The sequence below is a fragment of the Mesoplodon bidens genome (assembly GCF_964165515.1).
Source record: "Mesoplodon bidens genome assembly, chromosome: 13".
Taxonomy (NCBI): Eukaryota; Metazoa; Chordata; class Mammalia; order Artiodactyla; family Ziphiidae; genus Mesoplodon; species Mesoplodon bidens.
The window spans coordinates 6,421,114-6,440,693 of NC_138169.1; the positions used below are offsets into that span (position 1 = coordinate 6,421,114).

The 19,580-nt window shown below is 60.8% G+C and overlaps 1 protein-coding gene across 33 annotated transcripts in view; it reads left to right on the top strand.

Annotated features, from left to right (window-relative positions):
- Positions 1-17,012, top strand: part of NCOR2 (nuclear receptor corepressor 2) — a 224,689-nt gene extending 207,677 nt beyond the window's left edge. For 17 of the 33 annotated variants that reach the window (XM_081251922.1, XM_081251903.1, XM_081251895.1 and 14 more), the window contains 15 exons: positions 562-783; positions 1,357-1,608; positions 2,378-2,527; positions 2,654-2,773; positions 2,904-3,105; positions 5,326-5,867; positions 6,935-7,084; positions 7,321-7,466; positions 7,967-8,160; positions 9,030-9,179; positions 9,805-9,953; positions 10,703-10,756; positions 13,810-13,896; positions 15,075-15,254; positions 15,855-17,012. In XM_081251922.1, coding sequence (XP_081108048.1) covers positions 562-783; positions 1,357-1,608; positions 2,378-2,527; positions 2,654-2,773; positions 2,904-3,105; positions 5,326-5,867; positions 6,935-7,084; positions 7,321-7,466; positions 7,967-8,160; positions 9,030-9,179; positions 9,805-9,953; positions 10,703-10,756; positions 13,810-13,896; positions 15,075-15,254; positions 15,855-16,036 — 2,780 coding nt within the window. In that variant the 3' untranslated portion in view covers positions 16,037-17,012. The remainder of the gene's footprint in view (positions 1-561; positions 784-1,356; positions 1,609-2,377; positions 2,528-2,653; positions 2,774-2,903; positions 3,106-5,325; positions 5,868-6,934; positions 7,085-7,320; positions 7,467-7,966; positions 8,161-9,029; positions 9,180-9,804; positions 9,954-10,702; positions 10,757-13,809; positions 13,897-15,074; positions 15,255-15,854) is intronic. The other 16 variants (XM_081251913.1, XM_081251914.1, XM_081251926.1 and 13 more) reach the window with 8 other exon arrangements.
- Positions 17,013-19,580: the final 2,568 nt, after the last annotated feature.

The window sequence follows — 19,580 nt, forward strand, 5'->3', positions numbered from 1 at the left end:
TTCTTTTGCGCCCTTCAGGACTCTGTTCAAATGTCACATCCTCAGGGAGGCCTCTTATGACCACCCTCCCCCCTTCAGTATTCTGGTCACATTCTGTCACATTTAAAATTTTTCTTCAGAGCATTTATTACTCTGAAATTCTTTTTCGATGACTAGTTGATCGTCTGTCTCCTACATTGAATGTCAGCCCCACAGGGGCCAGGATTTTTCTGTTTTGTCCAGCGGGGGAGCCCTAGCTCTTAGAAAGTGCTCGGCATGTCGTAGACACTTAATAAATATTTTTGGTTGATTGAAGGAATGCACAAGAAAGGGAACGAAGGAAAGAAAGAATGAACTTTTAAAAAGAACTAAAAAACAGAAGCAAGTGAGTGAATGAATACATGAAAGGAAAAATGAACTAGACGCAAATGGATGGATGACAAGGCCTGGTCCCTGGGATCCCGGAGACCCTACCCTCAAATGACTTCCCATAAGCACTAGCCTTGGCAGCCCCCGTGTTGGAGGCTGGGACACCTATGGCACAGAGGTCTGATGCCATCCCCACTTGGCCCTTCCCCACAGGCAGCCTCTCGTCCAGCAAGACATCCCAGGATCGAAAGCTGACGTCCACGCCCCGTGAGATTGCCAAGTCCCCACACAGCACCGTGCCTGAGCATCACCCCCACCCCATGTCGCCCTACGAGCACCTGCTCCGGGGCGTGAGTGGCGTGGACCTGTACCGCGGCCACATCCCGCTGGCCTTTGACCCCACCTCCATACCCCGTGGGATCCCTCTGGATGCAGGTGATTGCCCCGGACCCATAGCACCCTGCGGCATCAGTGTCAGCCCGAGGGCTCCTCAGGCATCAACTAGGCGCCACTAGGTGGGGAAACTGAGGCATGGTGTGGGGGAGACCCAACAGTGTAATCTCGTCAACAGTTTAGGTGAGAAACAGAATTTCTCTTAGGGGTCTGAGGGACATGCTGGGTTAAACGTTTTTCAGTGGTTTTCTTTTCCTGCGGAACTTATCAGTGCTTTTAAAATTGCAAATGTATCAAAAGAGGGCTCAAGGGTGAGCGTTCCCCAGACGGACATGATCTGAACATCCGTTTAGCAGGATGCAGCCCTTAGGGATTTTAGTGATCCCCGTTTTGGATGCCCTGTGTTTGGGGGAATTTCCATCCAAAGAACATTATCAGTCAGAGGCACCCGCATGTGTGTTGGGGCAGCGAGGGGTTTTCTCCTTCTAGGCTCTTAGTTCCGTTTTCTGGGGGGTGTTTGGGAGAAGCTGTGAGGGCACTGAGACGGGCGGGGCGGGCGTGGCATTCCCAGCCGAGGTGTGGGCCGGCCTGACCTTGTTCCCTTTCTCCCGGCAGCCGCTGCCTATTACCTGCCCCGGCACCTGGCCCCCAACCCCACCTACCCACACCTGTACCCGCCTTACCTCATCCGCGGCTACCCCGACACGGCGGCACTGGAGAACCGCCAGACAATCATCAACGACTACATCACCTCGCAGCAGATGCACCACAACGCGGCCACCGCCATGGCCCAGCGAGCTGACATGCTGAGGGGCCTGTCGCCCCGCGAGTCCTCGCTGGCGCTCAACTACGCCGCCGGCCCGCGAGGTGGGTGGGGCAGAGAGCTGCCAGTCACGCGGGTGGGCAGAACCCGCCCCCCAGAATTGCCCTTATTCCTGGTCTGCCCAGGGCCCTGAGAGCACAGGACACGTGCGTGCCCACGCGTGCACGTCTGTCCTTGCCGAGGCGGCTAGAGCAGTTGCCTTAGAGGCTCGGGTTGTATCACTGCGCTGAGAGCACACACAGACCTGGCAGGTGGTGCAGGGTTGTGTGTGGTGTGTGTCCTGGATGCATACACACGGGCTCTGCATGTGCTTGTGTCCTCTTGGTATGTGCGGTCCTTGGAGTTTAAAAAAAAAAAAAAAAAAAGATGGAAATGTGAGGCTGTTTGATTCTGGAATGTGCTTCCGGAACAACCAAGTACTAGTTACGGTCCAGTTGGTAAAATCGGTCACACTAGGTATTTCGTACAGTGGGGATTGAATACCAGGAAAGGACTGCATAGGGTCAAAGGCAAAAAGGGCACACCAAGGGCACAGCAAAAGAGCAAAATGGGCATAGCAAGGTATGCAGGGGTGCCAACTGCAAGCCACACCCACTTCAGGGTTTGGGAGTGAAGGGACGGGGTGCTGTAAGCACCCGGCATTCAGAGAAGGGTCCTGTGGGCCCGGTGCAGGGACCAAGGAGGGAGCATCCAGCCGTGCTGCTTCTCAGAGGACGCGCGGTGCTCCACTGGCTGGGGTGGTCCAGCCAGCAGGCAGCCTGGCCCCTCTCCTCCCCCGACCGCTGCAGCCCGGCCCCGCCTCCTCTCTCACAGGCATCATCGACCTGTCCCAAGTGCCACACCTGCCTGTGCTGGTGCCCCCGACACCAGGCACTCCAGCCACCGCCATGGACCGCCTAGCCTACCTCCCCACGGCACCGCAGCACTTCAGCAGCCGGCTCAGCAGCTCCCCGCTCTCCCCAGGTGATGCCCCCACCCCCGTTCTGGGCGTCCTCGGGCAGATGCCTTGCCCTCTCTGTTCCACCCCGGAAGACAAGTCCAGAGCCCTTCCTGTGTCCGGGGCTGAGCCGCAGGCCTTTGGGTTTCCAGGAGGCCCCACTCACTTGACAAAACCCGCGGCCACGTCCTCGTCCGAGAGGGAGCGGGAACGGGAGAAGTCCATCCTCGCGTCCAGCACCACGGTGGAGCACGCGCCCATCTGGAGGCCCGGTAGGATGGCGGAGCCGCCCGCACGCGCCGCAGCGGCCCCCGTGGCTGCGCGTGGCCCGTCCCTCTGATCGCGCGGCCCCCGTGGCTGCGCGTGGCCCGTCCCTCTGATCGCGCGGCTTGTCTCCACCAGGTACGGAGCAGAGTGGCGGCGGCGGCGGCGGGGGTGGGAGCAGCGGCAGCCGCCCCGCCTCCCACTCCCACCAGCACTCGCCCATCTCACCCCGGACCCAGGACGCCATCCAGCAGAGGCCCAGCGTGCTGCACAACACGGGCATGAAGAGCATCATCACCTCCGTGGAGCCCAGCACGCCCACGGTCCTGAGGTGGGCAAGGTTGGCAGCGGGGAGGGGACAGGTGGGGGGGTGGCTGGTCACTGGATACGGGTTGGGGGGATGCGCACGTGTACCGATGGGTTGGGAGGTATACGGGAGAGTGAGGGATGGCTGGGCAGGTGGGCGGCCAGGTGGGTGAGAAGGTAAATAGATGGGTGACTGGGTTAGTTGGATGGGTGGGTGGATAGATGATTGGATGGATGGGCAGATAACAGACTTTGGGTGGGTAAGTAGATGGATGACAGGTAAGTAGGCAGATGCATAGGTGGGTCAGTGGTGGATAGACAGGTGGCGGAGCTGGATGAACGGGCAGGTCGGGGGGCAGATGGATGGGTGACAGCGGGTGGGCGGGTGGTGGATGGATGGTTGTGTTAGAGAGCCGGGTGAACAGGTGGATGGACGGAGGTGGGTGAACAGAGGGGTGGGTAGTTGGATGGAGGTTGGGTTAGATGGGTGAGCAGGTAGGTGAATGGATGGGCAGATGCGTGAGTCGACAGGTGATGGGTTGAGTCGGTGGGTGGATGAGTGGTCGGGTTGGGTTAGGTGGGGAGGTGGGTGGATAGATGGGTAGGTGGACAGGGGACGAGTTGGGTAGATGGCTGGGGGGTTGGGTGGGTAGATGGATGAGTAGATGGTTCATCGGGTAGATGGATGATGAGTTGGGTGGGTGGGTGGGTGAGTAGTCGGGTAGGTTGTCGAGTTCAGGAATGGAGTCTGTGGAGCGGAGAGGGAGAGACAGGGTGAGGCCTGTGAGGTGAGCCTTTCCTGTTCCTCCCAGGATTCAGCAGGGCCCTACAGGGAGGAGATAGTGTCTCTCTTGCCCGGACAAAGTCCAGAGGTTCCGTGAAGATGGGAGAAGCTGCAGAGGTCCCATAGGTGTCCCCCCCGCCACCCCCCGGAGTCCACTTCCTATCACAACAGGCCCAAGGCCCACCTCCCAACCCCCGCCCAAGGACTGTGGGCAGAGCTGCCTGATGGGGGAGGGAGCTTCCCCAGTACCCCTCCCTGCCCGGGGACAGTTTGGAGGCGGCTGCTTCTTCCAGAATGAAGTATCCACTCATGCAAGTATCCTTCCATCTGGCTGCTCTAAATCATACCTTCCCCACCACCATTCCAATTATGAAAAATGACATCATTTCCCAAGAGCATAGGCTTGTCCCCTCTGAGTCAGGTCCCCAGCAGGTACGCAGGGCAGGAGCACCTGACTCGCAGAGCGGGGTACCCAGGCGTGAGCTCCCACCAGCAGCCACCGGGGAGAAGCTGTAGCGGGGACATCAAGCCCTTTCCCAATGGCAGCTGAGTAAGACCCCTGGGAGAGAGGGTTCACACAAGGCTTCCTCATGGAAACGCTAGGCTTGACAGGCCACGAGAGATGGGGTCGGGCCAGCTCATGTCCAAGCCTGTTTCCTCGTGTGCAGAGCAGGGGTGGTTACATTGACCCTGTGAAGGTCAGAGAGACTGCATCTGTGCACTCCTTCTTCCTCATGGGCCTGTGGTGGGTCTCCTGCCCTGTGCTGGGTTTGGGGGACACGGTAATGGTTGACGCACGCAGTGCCCTCTCAGGGCTTATGGCCTAGACCCATAAGCCTCTGGGGTGAGGAAGAGCGCTCCAGGCAGAGGGGACGACAGGGAGCCCTGTGTGGCCCCTGATGGCGGAGGTGGGAGCATCATCCCCTTGCCCTTAGTGTTCTGAGTCTCCCCGTGGCTCACTCACTTCCTCCCCAGCACATGTGCCAGCCCCTCAGAGAGTCCCCCGGGAGCCCGGCCTACGAGCTCCCTTGCCGTTCTCTTAGTAGAACGTAACCCAGACTCGTTCACCTTCGAGCAGTTGCCATTGCTGACAGGGGTTTAATTTATCACGTTATCACATTAAGACGTGCGTAGTCTTTCTTCTGACCTAGAATGTATGGCGCTTTTGTCTGTTTTGTGCACTGCCGTACCCCAGTGTCTAGAGCAGCGCCTGACACATAGTAGGTGCTCAGTAAAAAGTTTTGGGCTGACAAGCTGATGGGCTGGATGGACGACAGGTGGATGGGGTAGGTGAGGCCACGTGGCACGGGGGCTCCCAGGTCACGGTCAGCAGCGTTTATTCTGAGAGCAGTAGGGAGAGAGGGAGCTCTTCCGGGCAGGGGTGACTCCGCAGGGTGTCAAAGTGAGGGAGTGACCCTGCCTCGGCCTCACAGTCCCACAGCTGCTGACCCTCCCTCTCTCCTCCCCCAGGTCCACCTCCACCTCCTCGCCTGTCCGCCCGGCCGCCACATTCCCACCTGCCACCCACTGCCCGCTGGGTGGCACCCTCGACGGGGTCTACCCCACCCTCCTGGAGCCTGTCTTGCTGCCTAAGGAGGCCCCGCGGGTCACCCGGCCCGAGCGGCCCCGAGCGGACGCCGGCCACACCTTCCTCGCCAAGCCCCCAGCCCGTGCAGGGCTGGAGCCCGCATCCTCCCCCGGCAAGGGCTCCGAGCCCCGGCCCCTGGCGCCGCCTGGCTCTGGCCACGCAGCCATCACCCGCGCCCCGGCGAAGGGCCTCACGCCCCACCACGCCAGCCCGGACCAGCCAGCGCCGCCCGCCTCGGCCTCGGACCTGCACCGGGAAAAGACTCAAAGTAAACCCTTTTCCATCCAGGAATTGGAACTCCGTTCTCTGGGTAAGACCACCCTGACAGCGGCCACCTTCATAGACGCGATAATCATGCGTCAAATTGCTCACGATAAAGGGCCGCGAGAAGGAGGTTCGCTGGCCAACGACTCCCCTCGCGATGGTAAGACTTCTGGCCCCGCCGCCCACCCGCTCCGTCTTGTGGCCTAAAGATATTTTCAGATCTCTGCTTTTTATTTTTCCCCCATTTTTCGTTGGTTTTGGTATTTTGTTTTGAAAGTCGTCTTCGTCGATTGCACGCTCTGATGGTTCCTCCAGCCGCGCACACCCCCTCTGAGCGGGGGTGGGGGCAGCCTCATCCTTTGCACATCGTTCTATCATGATTTTTTTGTGTTGTTTTGGATTTTCGCTTTTTTTCCTTTAATGAATGGATCTGTGATTTTGACTTTAGCCGCGCCTCCCATCTCCCCCTTTGCGCCTTTGTCTGGGGAGTGGGGCTGCAGAGGGGCGCAGGCCGATGCCTCCCACCCCCCGGCATACGGTGGAGAGAAGACGGGGAGGGGGGGAGCGCCGCCACTCTCCAGGAGGACCTGGGAACCTGCCCCCTGCGTCCTGCCCAGGTCGTGAGGGAGTCTTGGGGGTACCCTGCCCCACGCTCCCCTTGCCAGCCCGCCGGCCAGGAGCCCCGGGGACGAGGGGGGTCCTCCGTGCAGGAGCCGGGCTGTGGCCCGGCGGGGACACTGGGACCTGAGGGTCGCTCCCGCCCCAGCCCTCACCGACCTCACTCCCTCACCGCCCGTCCAGTCCGCTGCCCCTACACTCCCTTCGCAGGGACTCCTCCTCCCCCATCTCACTCTCCCCGCCCCCGGGCCAGCACCACCGGGCTGTGTCTCCTTCCCTTTCCCCACCTGTGCTGCTGTCCAGCTCTCCCTCTGCTTGGATCTCGCCCCGCGCCCCTCCGCCCGCCTGCCTGTGCGTCCTGTTCTCTGCGCTGCGTCTGCGTCCGGCCCTCTCTACGCCCTCTCCCCCTGCAGCCCCCGTCCCTCTTTTCTCACCCTGCCCCCACCCCTGGCCGGCCGGCCAGCAGACCCCACTCTGGCTCTCTCCCTCTCTCTCCCTCCGCGCCAGCTCCCACCCCCGGCCTGGGGGCCCCCGCCAGCTGGGAGGGTAGGCAGGGAGGGACAGCCTGGCCCTCGCGCTGGCCTGACTCGCGGCCTCACCCGGCTTCAGGTTACCACGGCGGAGGCTACAGCCCTGATGGGGTGGAGCCCGTCAGCCCCGTGAGCTCACCCAGCCTGACCCATGACAAGGGGCTCCCCAAGCACCTGGAGGAACTCGACAAGAGCCACCTGGAAGGGGACCTGCGGCACAAGCAGCCAGGTAGGGTCCCCCCTGCCTCTGAGCCCCCTCCCGCCACCCCCCCCCCCGCCGCGTGTGAGACAGGGACCGTTGTCACCCCATCGCACAGGTGGGGAAACTGAGGCACTCAGAGGTGGCGGAATCGGCCTCGCACCACAGCTCAGAGGGCAGAGCCGGGCTCTGAGGGCAGCAGCCCCGCCAGGCACACGCCTCGCCCCCCCCCAGCCACGCCCTGACCTGCCCTGCTCTGCCCGCAGGCCCGGGGAAGCTCAGCGGCGAGGCTGCACACCTCCCACACCTGCGGCCGCTGCCCGAGAGCCAGCCCTCGTCCAGCCCGCTGCTTCAGACCACCCCAGGCGTCAAAGGTCACCAGCGGGTGGTCACGCTGGCACAGCACATCAGTGTAACTACCCCTCCTGTGCCCCCTCCTCGTTGCCTTTGTACCTGGGGTGGGACCCGGCCCCGAGGAAGGGTGGGGGGGAGGGTCCACGCACCATCTGGTGGGTAAACTGAGTCCTGGTGAGGTGAGCCAGGGATCCAGGGTTGGTGAGGGCAAGCCATGCCAGGGGTCCCAGAGTCTCAGACTCAGGTGCTATATCCGCCCCCTCATCCAGCTGACGGAGCCTCAGGTGCACGAGCCCAGCCGCGATCCACATCTTACACACGCTGGTCAGGGGAACCCGACCCACCTGGGGGCCCACTTTGAGACTTGGGCCAGTGCCCCCACCCCATGCACTTGGGGGCATTGAGGCTGTGTGGGCAGGCCCCAAGCCCCCGGCGAGCCAAGGACCAAGCCCCCGGGTTCTGCCCCCAAAGCTCAGTCCAGCCCTCACCCCGCCTGGAAGGTTCTGGCAGATGGCTGGCGCCTGACCCTGCTCCTGTCCCCTGACCCTCGGCCTACAGGAGGTCATCACGCAAGACTACACGCGACACCACCCGCAGCAGCTCAGCGCGCCCCTCCCGGCCCCCCTTTACTCCTTCCCTGGAGCCAGCTGCCCCATCCTGGACCTTCGCCGCCCACCCAGCGACCTCTACCTCCCAGCCCCGGACCATGGCGCCCCGGCCCGTGGCTCACCCCACAGTGAAGGGGGCAAGAGGTGAGCGGCGGTGGGAGACGGGTGCCCCTTGCTGGTCACCACCGAGAGGGCTCTGTTAGGTGTCTGCTGCGGGAAGCTTGAGCCCAGTAAAGTGCGGGGCCCACCCGGAGCCATCGCACACATGAGAAACCGAGGTTCAGGAAGACCGGGGAGTTTGCTCAAGGTCACAGCGCAGCTGGACCATAGCTGTTACATACGCCGCACTCGGGGGGTTCCAGGCATCAAGCTGAATACTTCACGCCCGTTAACCAGGATCCTCACCACAACCTTAGGAAGTGTAGGCAGTGTTATCCCATTTCACAGACGAAGAAACTGAGGCACAGAGCAGTGAATTCACTTGCCTAGAGGGACACAGCCAGTAAGTGGTGGAGCTGGGATTCGAAGCAGAGCCGTGTGATTTGAGAGCCGCCTCCTAACGGGCACATACACACTTGCCCTCCTGGTTATCCCTGGGGGGGTCCCTGGTCCGAGAGGAGAGGAACGGGGAGGGACCCCCGCTCTAGGATGAAGGAGCCACTCCGGGTGGCGCACAGAGCTGGGGAGACAACAGCATGTCTTTGGGGGAACAGTGGGGTCCCTGGCGCTGGGGTGCAGCAGGGGTTCCACAAAGTGCCACCCGCGGGCCAGATCCAGCCCGCGGCCTGTTCTTGCATGGTCCGTGAGCTAAAGATGATTTTAGGTTTTTAAAGGAGGAGAATATGCAGCAGAGACTACTGAAGTGTTTGCTGTCTGACCCTTTGCAGGAAAAGCGTGCCGACCCCTGGTTTAGAACGAGGCAGGGCTTAGCGGGGAGCGGAGGGAGGGGTGCGCCCCCTGCAAGAGGGAGAGCTCTGAGCTCTGACCACCGCAGGGACCCTCTCTCCATCCAGGTCTCCAGAGCCAAGCAAGACGTCAGCCTTGGGCAGCAGTGAGGACGGTATAGAACCTGTGTCCCCGCCGGAGGGCATGGCAGAGCCCGGGCATCCCCGGAGCACCGTGTACCCGCTGCTGTACCGGCACGGGGAGCAGGTGGAGCCCAGGTACCTGCACGGCAGCCCCTCCCCTTCCTGGGACGCTCAGGACTCGGGCCCTTGCCCGCCTGCGGCCTCGATCCACCACTGTGCAGCTGGGGGCTTGGCAAGGGCTTTGGGGTGCAGCCGGGGGGCTTCAGACCCGCTAAACAAGGTCAAAACTTGGCGGACCTCCACGGCAGCTTCCTGAGCCTTGGGCTGGGGTCTCTTAGCTCAGGCCCGGCCCCTGTTGCCGGCCCTTGAGGATCTGAGAAATAAAGAGCTAAGTGTGCTGGACCAAACTGGGGCCCCGGGGAGGGGGGTGGGAGAAAGGGCCCCCTGACCTCAGGGGAAGATGTGGTGTGAGCCCACTTTGGTTCCCGAGGCTCTTTTCTGGGAGTCCGGCTATTGCAGGTAGACAGGCGTGGCCCACCAGGGCGGCCGGGGCTCTGCAGAGACACCCTGAGCCCAAGGATAGGTGGATGACAGAGGGGATTTCGGAAGACATGGGCCCTAAGAGGTGGGGGAAGCAAGCACGAGGTGGGAGAAGCTTCATTCTGAATTTCTAAGGCAGCTCAGGTGGTAAGCACCCCGTCATCAAGGGTGTGCAAGCTCAGCACCAAGTGAACTGACCCGGGGTGTCTGATCCTCGCAGCAGGATGGGCTCCAAATCCCCAGGCAACACCAGCCAGCCGCCGGCCTTCTTCAGCAAGCTGACCGAGAGCAACTCGGCCATGGTCAAATCTAAGAAACAGGAGATCAACAAGAAGCTCAACACCCACAACCGGAACGAGCCAGAATACAGTAAGGGGCCCGCCCTCCCTGGGAGCGGGGCTGCCGGGGGCCGGGGCTTAGCACAGCCGGGTGGACCCGCCAGCCACCTCTCCCACTGGCCCGTCACCTCACGTTCAGGGAGCCCGTGTTGTCCGTCTTTTTCCCGTAGGCATTTGCTGGGTTGTCACAGGGGGCACTCGGGGGATATTGGCATGCCCGGGTCTGTTCGTACTGGGCGCCAGAGGTCGGGGCCACGCCCTTACAAGGACCCCGTGTGTACCCCGTGCACGATGCGCCTCACATCTGTGATTTGTTTACCCCACTTACGAGGTTACTGGACGTAAGTCCTAGCTTAGCTGTACCCTCTCGGCCCAGCGCCTGGCACATAGCAGATGCTCAAGAGAACACAGGAGTGGGTGAGCCGATGAAAGAAGAAACATCACATCCCCGGCCTCAAAAAGCTCATTAGCGCGGGGAGCTTGGGGACCTTGCAGAGGCTTTTCTCTTTCTGGGGCTGGAGTCGCAGCCTTGCAGACAGTCACTGGCCCAGGCTGCTAAGTCCAGAACCTTGCCAAGTGTTGTGCCTGGGCCAGTAGGTCAGCAGCCTCAGCGAGCTGGCTCCAAATGCCGACTCTCAGGCCCTGCCCCAGCCCTGCTAAATCTGTCTGCGCTGCGCAAGCTCCCAGGTGGCGCACCTTGCCGAGACCAGACAGGGGACATAGGGGGGCAGGTGCTTTCCAGGACCTGTAGGCCTCACCCATCTCGTCATCCCCCTCCAGATATTGGCCAGCCCGGGACGGAGATTTTCAACATGCCCGCCATCACCGGAGCAGGTAACCGGCCACCCCGGGCTGCTCGGCCGACAGCCCGTCCCCTCCCTCCCCCTCCCCCGTCACTGTGCGCCCAGGGAGGTCAAGCTGGGTGTCTGGACCTGGAAGGAGACTTGGGAGTGAGGCCTCGGAGGTCACTGGGCCTCACATCAGCCGTAGCCATGGTGACAGGTGGCCTTTCATAGTTCAAGTGTGTCCCCTCCTCTGCAGTGGGGATGCAGAGGGGACAGACACCTGCCGTGGGGATGCAGACACACACAAAAGGCCGGCGGGGCCTGGCAAGGAGTGTCTATTTGGAGTTCAATTTCAAGGCCTTCTGGTGCATGTAGTTCAGTATCAGAATTACACACAAATACCCGGAACCTGTCTGTTGGGATCTCAGGTGGAGATGTGAGTGTGTGGAGTGGGCCTGTGTGTGCATGTGGTCCACGTGGGCCTTTTTTATAGGTGGAGCATCAGTTTTACTTGAAAATTCCATCCAGGGAGCTGGGGAAACAGTGCAGATGTATTCCAGAGATGAGTGTAAAATTCACACACATTTTTTTTTATATATAAATTTATTGTATTTATTTATTTTTGACTGTGTTGGGTCTTCGTTGCTGTGCACGGGCTTTCTCTAGTTGCGGTGAGCGGGGACAACTTTTCGTTGCGGTGCGCGGGCTTCTCACTGTGGTGGCTTCTCTTGTTGCAGAGCACAGGCTCTAGGCGCGTGGGCTTCAGTAGTTGCAGCACGCGAGCTCAGTAGTTGTGGCTCGCAGGCTCTAGAGCCTGCGCAGGCTCGGTAGTTGTGGCGCACGGGCTTAGTTGCTCCGCGGCATGTGGGATCTTCCCGGACTAGGGCTCGACCCCGTGTCGCCTGCGCTGGCAGGCGGATGCTCAACCACCGCGCCGCCAGGGAAGCCCCCACACACATGTTTACACTGCAACTGAAGCCTTCTGTGATGCTTTGGAGCCCGTGGGGTTACACTGTGCAGTTCTGCTGCCTCTGTAGAAGGACTGGGACGGGGCTCTGGGGAAGCACCTGGTGTCTGGTGTGAAGCGGCTGAGCCAGAGCAGACAGGGCTGACCCTCCGCCAGAGGCCTGCCCGGTGTGGGGAGGAACGAGGCGTCTTTGGGGGGATGTGCTGACCTTCCCTGAGGGCCGTCACAGCTCTGGGAATGTGGTGAGCAAAAGGCAGCCATTGGATTTTATCAGGGGGCCACGGGGCCTCTAAATGGGGGTCCCAACTGGGGAATGTCCGCCCACCCGGAGACTAGACGCTGGGGGCTTGGCTGAGCCTCAGGCAATGGGGAGGAGACAATTCGGTCAAAACAACAAGATGGACAGAAATGAATGTTTTCATGTTTTCATTTCAGAGATGCTCGTACACCGACACAGGTGCGTGTGTGCTGTAGAAATTCATGCGGTACAAGGAACTTGTATATAAATTAGATTCAACGTTTTTTCAAAGCAGTTTAGGCCACACACACAAAATTTCCCCAGACCCCGGTCTCTGCTGCTTAATTAGCTCCTGCTTTAGGACCTGAGACGGTCAGCTTCCTGCCTAGCACTGACAGACCATGGACCCGTGACCTTGGGTGGCAGGTTCAGTAACGTCTGTGATCGTAGGATGCTGACCTACCGAGGAACCATCGTGACCTGTATCCCTCGCATCTTTTATTTCCACTTCCCAGTGTCTCAGTTTGTAGGATCATAAATGCTTCTCCCCACTCCCCGCCCCACTCACCCCTGCTGGAAATTTTGCTTTTTCTTGACCGACATGACTTTTTTAAAGTGCTGATGAAGCATGGCCCAGACACAGCTAAAAACCTGTCAAGGGGTCCCGTGGCTGTGAATGAGTTTGAAACTAAAAGGAAGAAAAGAAAATGAAAACGTAGACGGCAAATAGTCGCTTAAGAAATGTGATTTCAGATGCTGCCACGTTGCTCCGAGCCTCCCAGTAACCATCAGTCCGGTTTACAGACGCGTTAGGGGTCAGCAAGACCCGTTATTCGGCCACTTGGTAATCATACAATTGACTTAGAGTGGAAGTTTTAAAATCCATGAAAATTTTGCCCAGTGGCAGGCAGAGAGCTTCGTTGGAGGTTTTTGGAAGCAAAGTCTGGTTTAACAAAAATGCCAAAAAGAGACACATTCCCCAGGGTTTGCAAACGTCCCCAGAATGGTTCACAAGTAAACAAGAGAGGGACAGAAAACCTGGTAAACAGAAAAAGAGGCATAACTGGCGTGACTTTGAAGCGGGTGTCTGGAAGGATTCGTGAGGGACAGTTGTTGATCAGACCACTTTGTGCCGGGTGGCCGGGCCGGGGGCGGCCATGTGATTGTTTCCAGCTCTGCCCTGACCCCCGCACGCACCGTAACTGCATGGCTGCGACCCCCCTCTCCACCGTCCGTCTCTGCACCTCTTTCTCCTTGTGGCTCCCGGGCGGGGAGAGGGGGTGGGAGGAGAGTTAGGCCCAGCTGCGGGGGCAGACAGGGGGCTTGAGGGTCCCAGGCCTCGCAGGCAGGGGCGGCCGGAGGACCGTCTGGTCACCTTCCCTCCATTCCTCCCAGCAGCCCCCGGGAACCAGGGTGGACCCCCACAACGCCCAGCACTGAGCTCTGGCTTGACTTAGTTTCCCAGCAGCCCTTCCCCCAAATAAGGGGACCCCCTGATCCCGCTCCCCGCTCCTTTTTAAGGCCACTCGATTTTTTTAAAAAAGCAGCAGCCCCAGCTGGGGGTTAGGGATCCAGAAGGGGCTTCTGATTTCCCCGAGGGCAGCGTAGGAATGAGGCTTGGGGGGCGGTCATCTAACCACCCCGAGCCCACCTCTTCCCCCACCGGGAATTCCTGAGGGCTTCCAGGGCCCGAGTCAGAAGGAGCCCTCCGCCCCCATCACCCTGCAGCGGAAACACGGGGGGAAGATAGGGAAATCAAGAATCGTTGCTTTGCCAAAATGTGCTCACTGTGTATTCTTTCTTCTCCTCCCTCTCTCCCTCTCTGCTTCTCTCTCCCTCTCTCCCCCTTGTCCCTCTGGCCCCTGCGGCCCCCTTTGTGTGTGTGTCTCTCTCCCAGGCCTCATGACCTGCAGAAGCCAGGCGGTGCAGGAGCATGCCAGCACCAACATGGGGCTGGAGGCCATTATTAGAAAGGCGCTCATGGGTAAATATGATCAGTGGGAGGAGCACCCGCTCAGCGCCAATGCTTTTAACCCTCTGAATGCCAGTGCCAGCCTGCCCGCTGCTATGCCCGTAACCGCTGCTGACGGACGGAGGGAACACGCGCTCACCTCGCCAGGTCTGCAGGCCTCCTCCACCCCGTCTGTCCCAAGCCGGTGTCATTAATCCTCCCGCCTCCCTCCGCGTTCCTCTGACCGACCCCCCTCCAGCTTTGGAGCTTGTGACTCTATTTTTGTGCGTGTTTGACGTGGTCCTGGAGTTGGGTAACCCCGAGCCGGGCGGACACCCCCAGGTGTCTGCGCGGCCCCGGCCCGCCCTCGCCCGCTGGGCCCGAAGGAGCTGCCGCTTTTCTAAAAACACTCACGCCGCTGCCCGAGCCCTGCCCTGCCTTCCTCCCCGGCTGGACATTCGTCCCGGGATGCCCACGTCCTGGCCCAGCTTGTGTCTCCTTGGGGGAGATCAGGCTGGAGTGAGGACCCACCTTCTCTGTGTGGATCAGGGGGGACCCTTGGGCTCACGGCAGCCAGGCCAGCAGGCATGTTCACGGCTGGCCCTCGGGGCTGATGGGGTGGAGACCAGCATCTGTGTGCCAGATCCAAACTCAGATGAATCAGGGAAACCAGACGGGCTGGCTCGCCCTCTGCCCTGGGTCCCTAATCAACACTCTGCATATCAGAGCAAGGGCCAGGCAGAGAGTTCTGGAGCCATTTTTCTGACCTAGACACTGTGACCCCCAGAAGTTTCTGGACTTAATGAAGGCCCAGGCCTGGCCTCAGGGGCCCTGGCTTCTCTGCAGAGGGCCTGCAGCCTGCCCAGCCCCAGCACAGTCCTGGGGCAGTGGTCAGGGTCAAGCCAGAGGCCTGAGGCTCCGTGCTTGAGGTGTTAGCCCCTGGTGGGTAGGGGGCCTCAGGGCAGCCTGAGGGGGCTTTGCAAGTAGTTCTACTCACTCCCCTAGTAGAAACCCCCTCCAAATCCAGGCTCCTGGCTGGGTCTGGCCATCTGGTCGACCTCCTTGGCCTCCCAGGGGGCTGGGCTGCTGTTCCCCCTCCCTGGGGGGCCCGGGAAGCAGGGGTCCAGGGCCTCACCCACCCACCCCCACCCGTACAGTGCGAGCGCTGTCCTCAGTCCAACTCGGCCCTTTCCCACGTTGTCCCCCTGCAGGTGGTGGCGGGAAGGCCAAAGTCTCTGGCAGACCCAGCAGCCGAAAAGCCAAGTCTCCGGCCCCAGGCCTGGCGTCTGGGGACCGGCCACCCTCCGTCTCCTCAGTGCATTCGGAGGGAGACTGCAACCGCCGGACCCCACTCACCAACCGCGTGTGGGAGGACCGGCCCTCGTCCGCAGGTGGGCACCGGGGGCGGGCAGGTGGGCCCGGCCAGCTGCCCGAGCACCTACTGTGTGCAGAGCGCATGGTCAGGCCTGTTCTGAGACACTCGCCCAGGGCCGTGGCCAGCTGAACTGGGGCTCACAGGTGGTCAGGATGCTTCTCGTAAGGGCCCAGGTGGAGAGAAAGAGCACGATTTAGAAAGAGGATGCAGGATTCAGGAAGTGACGAGAGAGGCCTGTGGGCAGGGCCGGTCCCACAGGCTTGGGGGGGCCTCAGGGGAGCCCCCGACTCCTCTGTGCGTGCGAGGAGGTCCCTGGGGGAGGTGCGTGATCTCCCGCAGGTCCAAGAGAGCTCTTGGCTGCAGGACAGACGCAGGGGGGCGAGGGCAGGAACAGCGAGGCGGCTCCCGCTGGGCCGGGCAACAGGCTGCCGGGCATGAGTGGCGTGGGAGTGCTGGAAGTGAGGCCAGGCGGGCAGTTTGAGAAAGCTTCCAGGAGATAGAAGGGGTGGGAGGCAGGAGGCCGAGGCCCCAGTTCCCGGGGTGGCGGGTGGGTGGGCCCCTGGGGGCCGCCAGGCTCACCGGGGCCCCCGGGGCTTCTGTCCCGGCCTCTCCGCAGGGTCCACACCGTTTCCCTACAACCCCCTGATCATGCGGCTGCAGGCGGGGGTCATGGCCTCCCCGCCCCCGCCTGGCCTCCCCGCGGGCAGCGGGCCCCTGGCCGGCCCCCATCACGCCTGGGACGAGGAGCCCAAGCCGCTGCTCTGCTCGCAGTACGAGACGCTCTCTGACAGCGAGTGAGGCTCAGAACGGGGTGGGCCGGCGAGCGGCCGGAGCAGCGGGACGAGGAGCGGGCGGCTGCCGACTCCCCCCACCGAGGAAGGAGCCCCTGAGTCTGCCTGTGCGCCCGTCTGTCCGTCCGTCCGTCCAGAGCCGGCATCCTTGCCTGTCTAAAGCCTTAACTACGACTCCCGCCCCGGCTGGCCCTGTGCAGTGACCTTACTCAGGGGATGTTTACCTGGTGCTCGGGAGGGGAGGGGCCGGGGAGGGGGCACGGCAGGCGTGTGGCGGCCACACGCGCACAGCCGGGGCGGCCAGGGACCCAAAGCAGGACGACCACGCACCTCCCACGCCACTGCCTCCCCACCTAACGCATTTGGAACCAAAGTCTAAACTGAGCTTAGCAGGCCCCGCACCCGCCCTCCGTCCCCATCCCGCTTAGCACTCTGGACAGACGGACACAGGCCCTGTCCAGGCCCCAGCGCTCTTGTCCCAGTCCCCACGGGCTGCCCCAGCCGACGAGACCGCTGGAAACCAAGTCAGGCCAGATGGGCGGGCGACAGGGCCGGGTGCGGCCTGGGGTGAGCGGCTGCTCCGAGGAACTGGACTGTTTTTTTCATACATCGTTGCCGCAGCGGTGGGAAGGAAAGGCAGGTGTAAATGATATATTGGTTTACAGGGTATATTTTTGATACCTTCAATGAATTAATTCAGATGTTTTAAGCAAGGAAGGACTTACCCAGTATTATTGCTGCTGTGCTTTCGATCTCTGCTTACCGTTCAAGAGGCGTGCGCAGGCCAACAGTCGGCGACCCCATAGTCCGCAGGACCGAGGTGGGGCAGGGGCTGCCAGCTCTCGAGCCCCCCTGCGTCCTCCCGCCCTCCCCTCCTTGGGCAGAATGAATTTGAAGGGGATTCTGTGACCGCCATCTGCGCACGGCGGTGGCGTCCTGTCATTTACACACGTTCTTCTCATTAAAAAGCGAATTATACTCGACTTACAGAGGCTCCTTCTCTATCTTGGCCCCGGCAGCCAGGAGGACAGGCGACTGGGCCGGGGGGGAACGGTGGGAGTGTAACCCTGCGGGGGACAAGGGCACATCCCCTGACTCACCAGTCTCTCCCCTCTGCAGGCGAATATTTACTCCCACGGTAAGGATGTCACCGTGCAGACCTTGAACTGTCCCACCCATGGTGAGAGTATTGAATTTTCACACCCACGAGGAGGGTGTCAGATATTCACAGCCATGGTGACGGTATCCAAGAAGGCCATCATCAGCTCTTAACTGTTAAATACTTTAAAAACTATTCCTGCCCACACTACGTTAGGGAACAAACAGACCCTTTGCCGTCACTGCTTTGGATACGCGGCAGAAGAGAGAACAGCCCTCCCTCCCAGCTTGGGTCTTGAGGCAGCTGCCAACTGGCGTCTTGCAGTCTTGGTAGATAGAACGGGTCTCAGACACGAGCTGTGTTCCTTCAGGAGCAGGGCTGGAGCTCCAGAGAGGCTGCGATTCTTCGCCATGGACGTGCCTGCAGCATTGGGGCGGGGCAGGGTGTGGGGAGCAGTGGAGGGGAGAACCAAGACCCACTGGATGCAGAAATTCCCATCCCCTGCCCTACCTGTGAACTGGTGGTCAGCCCGGCACCTCGTCTCCCCAGGGTGTGGACCTGGGCATGCAGAGAGATCTGCGTCCTCAGGGGACTCTGCCCACCCTCCCTGGCGCTCCAGGTTTACCCTGCGAACCTGTGCTGTGAGGCGAAATGAGCAGAGGTCTTTGGAGCCCCCGCAGGGCTCAGCTTGGCGCCTGGGCTGTAGTACTGATGCCGACAGGCAGGTGGCAGTGTTGGGCCAGAAAACAGTCTTGTCCTGCTCCGGGCCTCCCTCCGGTCCCGGGTGCAGGCCAGCCCCCACCTGGAATCCAGGATGGGTCAGGTCGTGCTGGCCACACCAGCCACAAGGGGTTGGCCATGCCTCCTGGTGCCACCCAGCATCCCATGGCACTTCCCTCAGCTGTAGTCAGACCAGAGTGATACGGGGGTGGGAGGGACACAAGTGTCAGCCCACAGGCTCATCTCTGCCATCCCCCCGTCTCCATGGCCTCAGAATTGACACCACTTGGCACCCAGTGGCACAGACCCCACACAGTGATGTTTGTGGGGTGTAGGGAGAGCTCACGGCCTCCTGGTGCCTGTGAAGGGTCCACCCTCTCTTCCAACCTCACCCAGCAAGTCCTCAGCACCCCCCCCAAAGGGTTCATCCCACCCCCATCTTGTTTGGTTTTCTTACTGCTCCATCTTAAAATGGAGGCCCCTGCTGTTCCCTGATCCCCATCTCTCTGGAAAACTCCTACACATACTTCAAAACCCAGCTGGGTCATTCTCTCCTCTAAGAACCCATTATCCCTCCCCATCTCTCTCCTCTGGGTCTTTGCTGACACCCTGCAAGCTACTGGACAGAACCCCTCGAGAGCAAAGATCTTGCCTTTCTCTTCCTGACTCTGTTGTTGACTGAGCCCCTAGCAACTGTTGAGCTGAACTGATGCTGTGAGGATCCGATTCCATAGAAAATGAGAACGTGATCTGCAAAGCGCAGGACACTTGCTGGCTAATTTCCCAGCATCTTAGAACATTGTGACGTTGGTTAGAGTGCAGATTCCTGGGCCCCACCCAGAGGATAGGAATGATTCTCTAGGTCCAGGGTTGGGGCTGGGAATCTGTGTTTTCATCCAGCGGCCCAGGTGTTTCTGATGCCGGTGACTTGCAGCCCTCACTATGATGGTGAGGGTGGTGCCTAAGGTCAGAGCTAGAACCTGGTCCCTTCACTTCTTTCTGGCCAGGAGTTCTCCAGTAAGGGCACAAGCGGCTCTGCAGAGGGAGTCCCAGCCCACCAACCCGAAGAGCTGCCGCCCACAGTGGGGGCAGGAACGGGTTGCTCCCTACAGCACTAGGGTTGGCTCAGGACAAGCCCACCTCGGGCCAGGTGACACAGACACTGTGACAGCTGACCTGGAGCAGTCGGGGTGGCTTCCTGGAGGTGGTGCTTCTTGGGGAGGGGAGGGGCTGAGTGGAAAGAACGTGTGTGGGCAAAGGCCGGGAGGTGAAACCCAGCCAGGGGCATTCAGGAGCCCAGGGTGGCTTAGACAGAAGGCAGTGTGGAGGCCCTGGAATTTCTGAGACGGAACAGTCAATGCCCAGTGAGGCGATTTGCTGGTTTTCTGAAATTGGGTCTTGTTGGCTTGCAAGGGTGCTGGGTGTATTGAGGGAGAAGCAGTCCAGGAGGCTAGTGCAGGGCCAGCATGGGGGTTGGCACGGCAGAGAAGGCCAGGACAGAGCCCCACCGCCTCGGGGAGTGGGGATGGGGCCGGGCCACGTATGAGGCAGGCGAGGGGGTGTGCAGCACGTGAGTAAAGACAGACTGTGGAGCCAGCTGCCACGTAATGGCCATGTGACCCTGGCCAAGCCATTTGAACCCTCTGTGCCTCTGTTTCCCCATCTGTAAAATGGGATAATGATACTGCTGTGAGGAGTACCTCAGAGATGGGCTGTGTAGCTCTATAGAGAC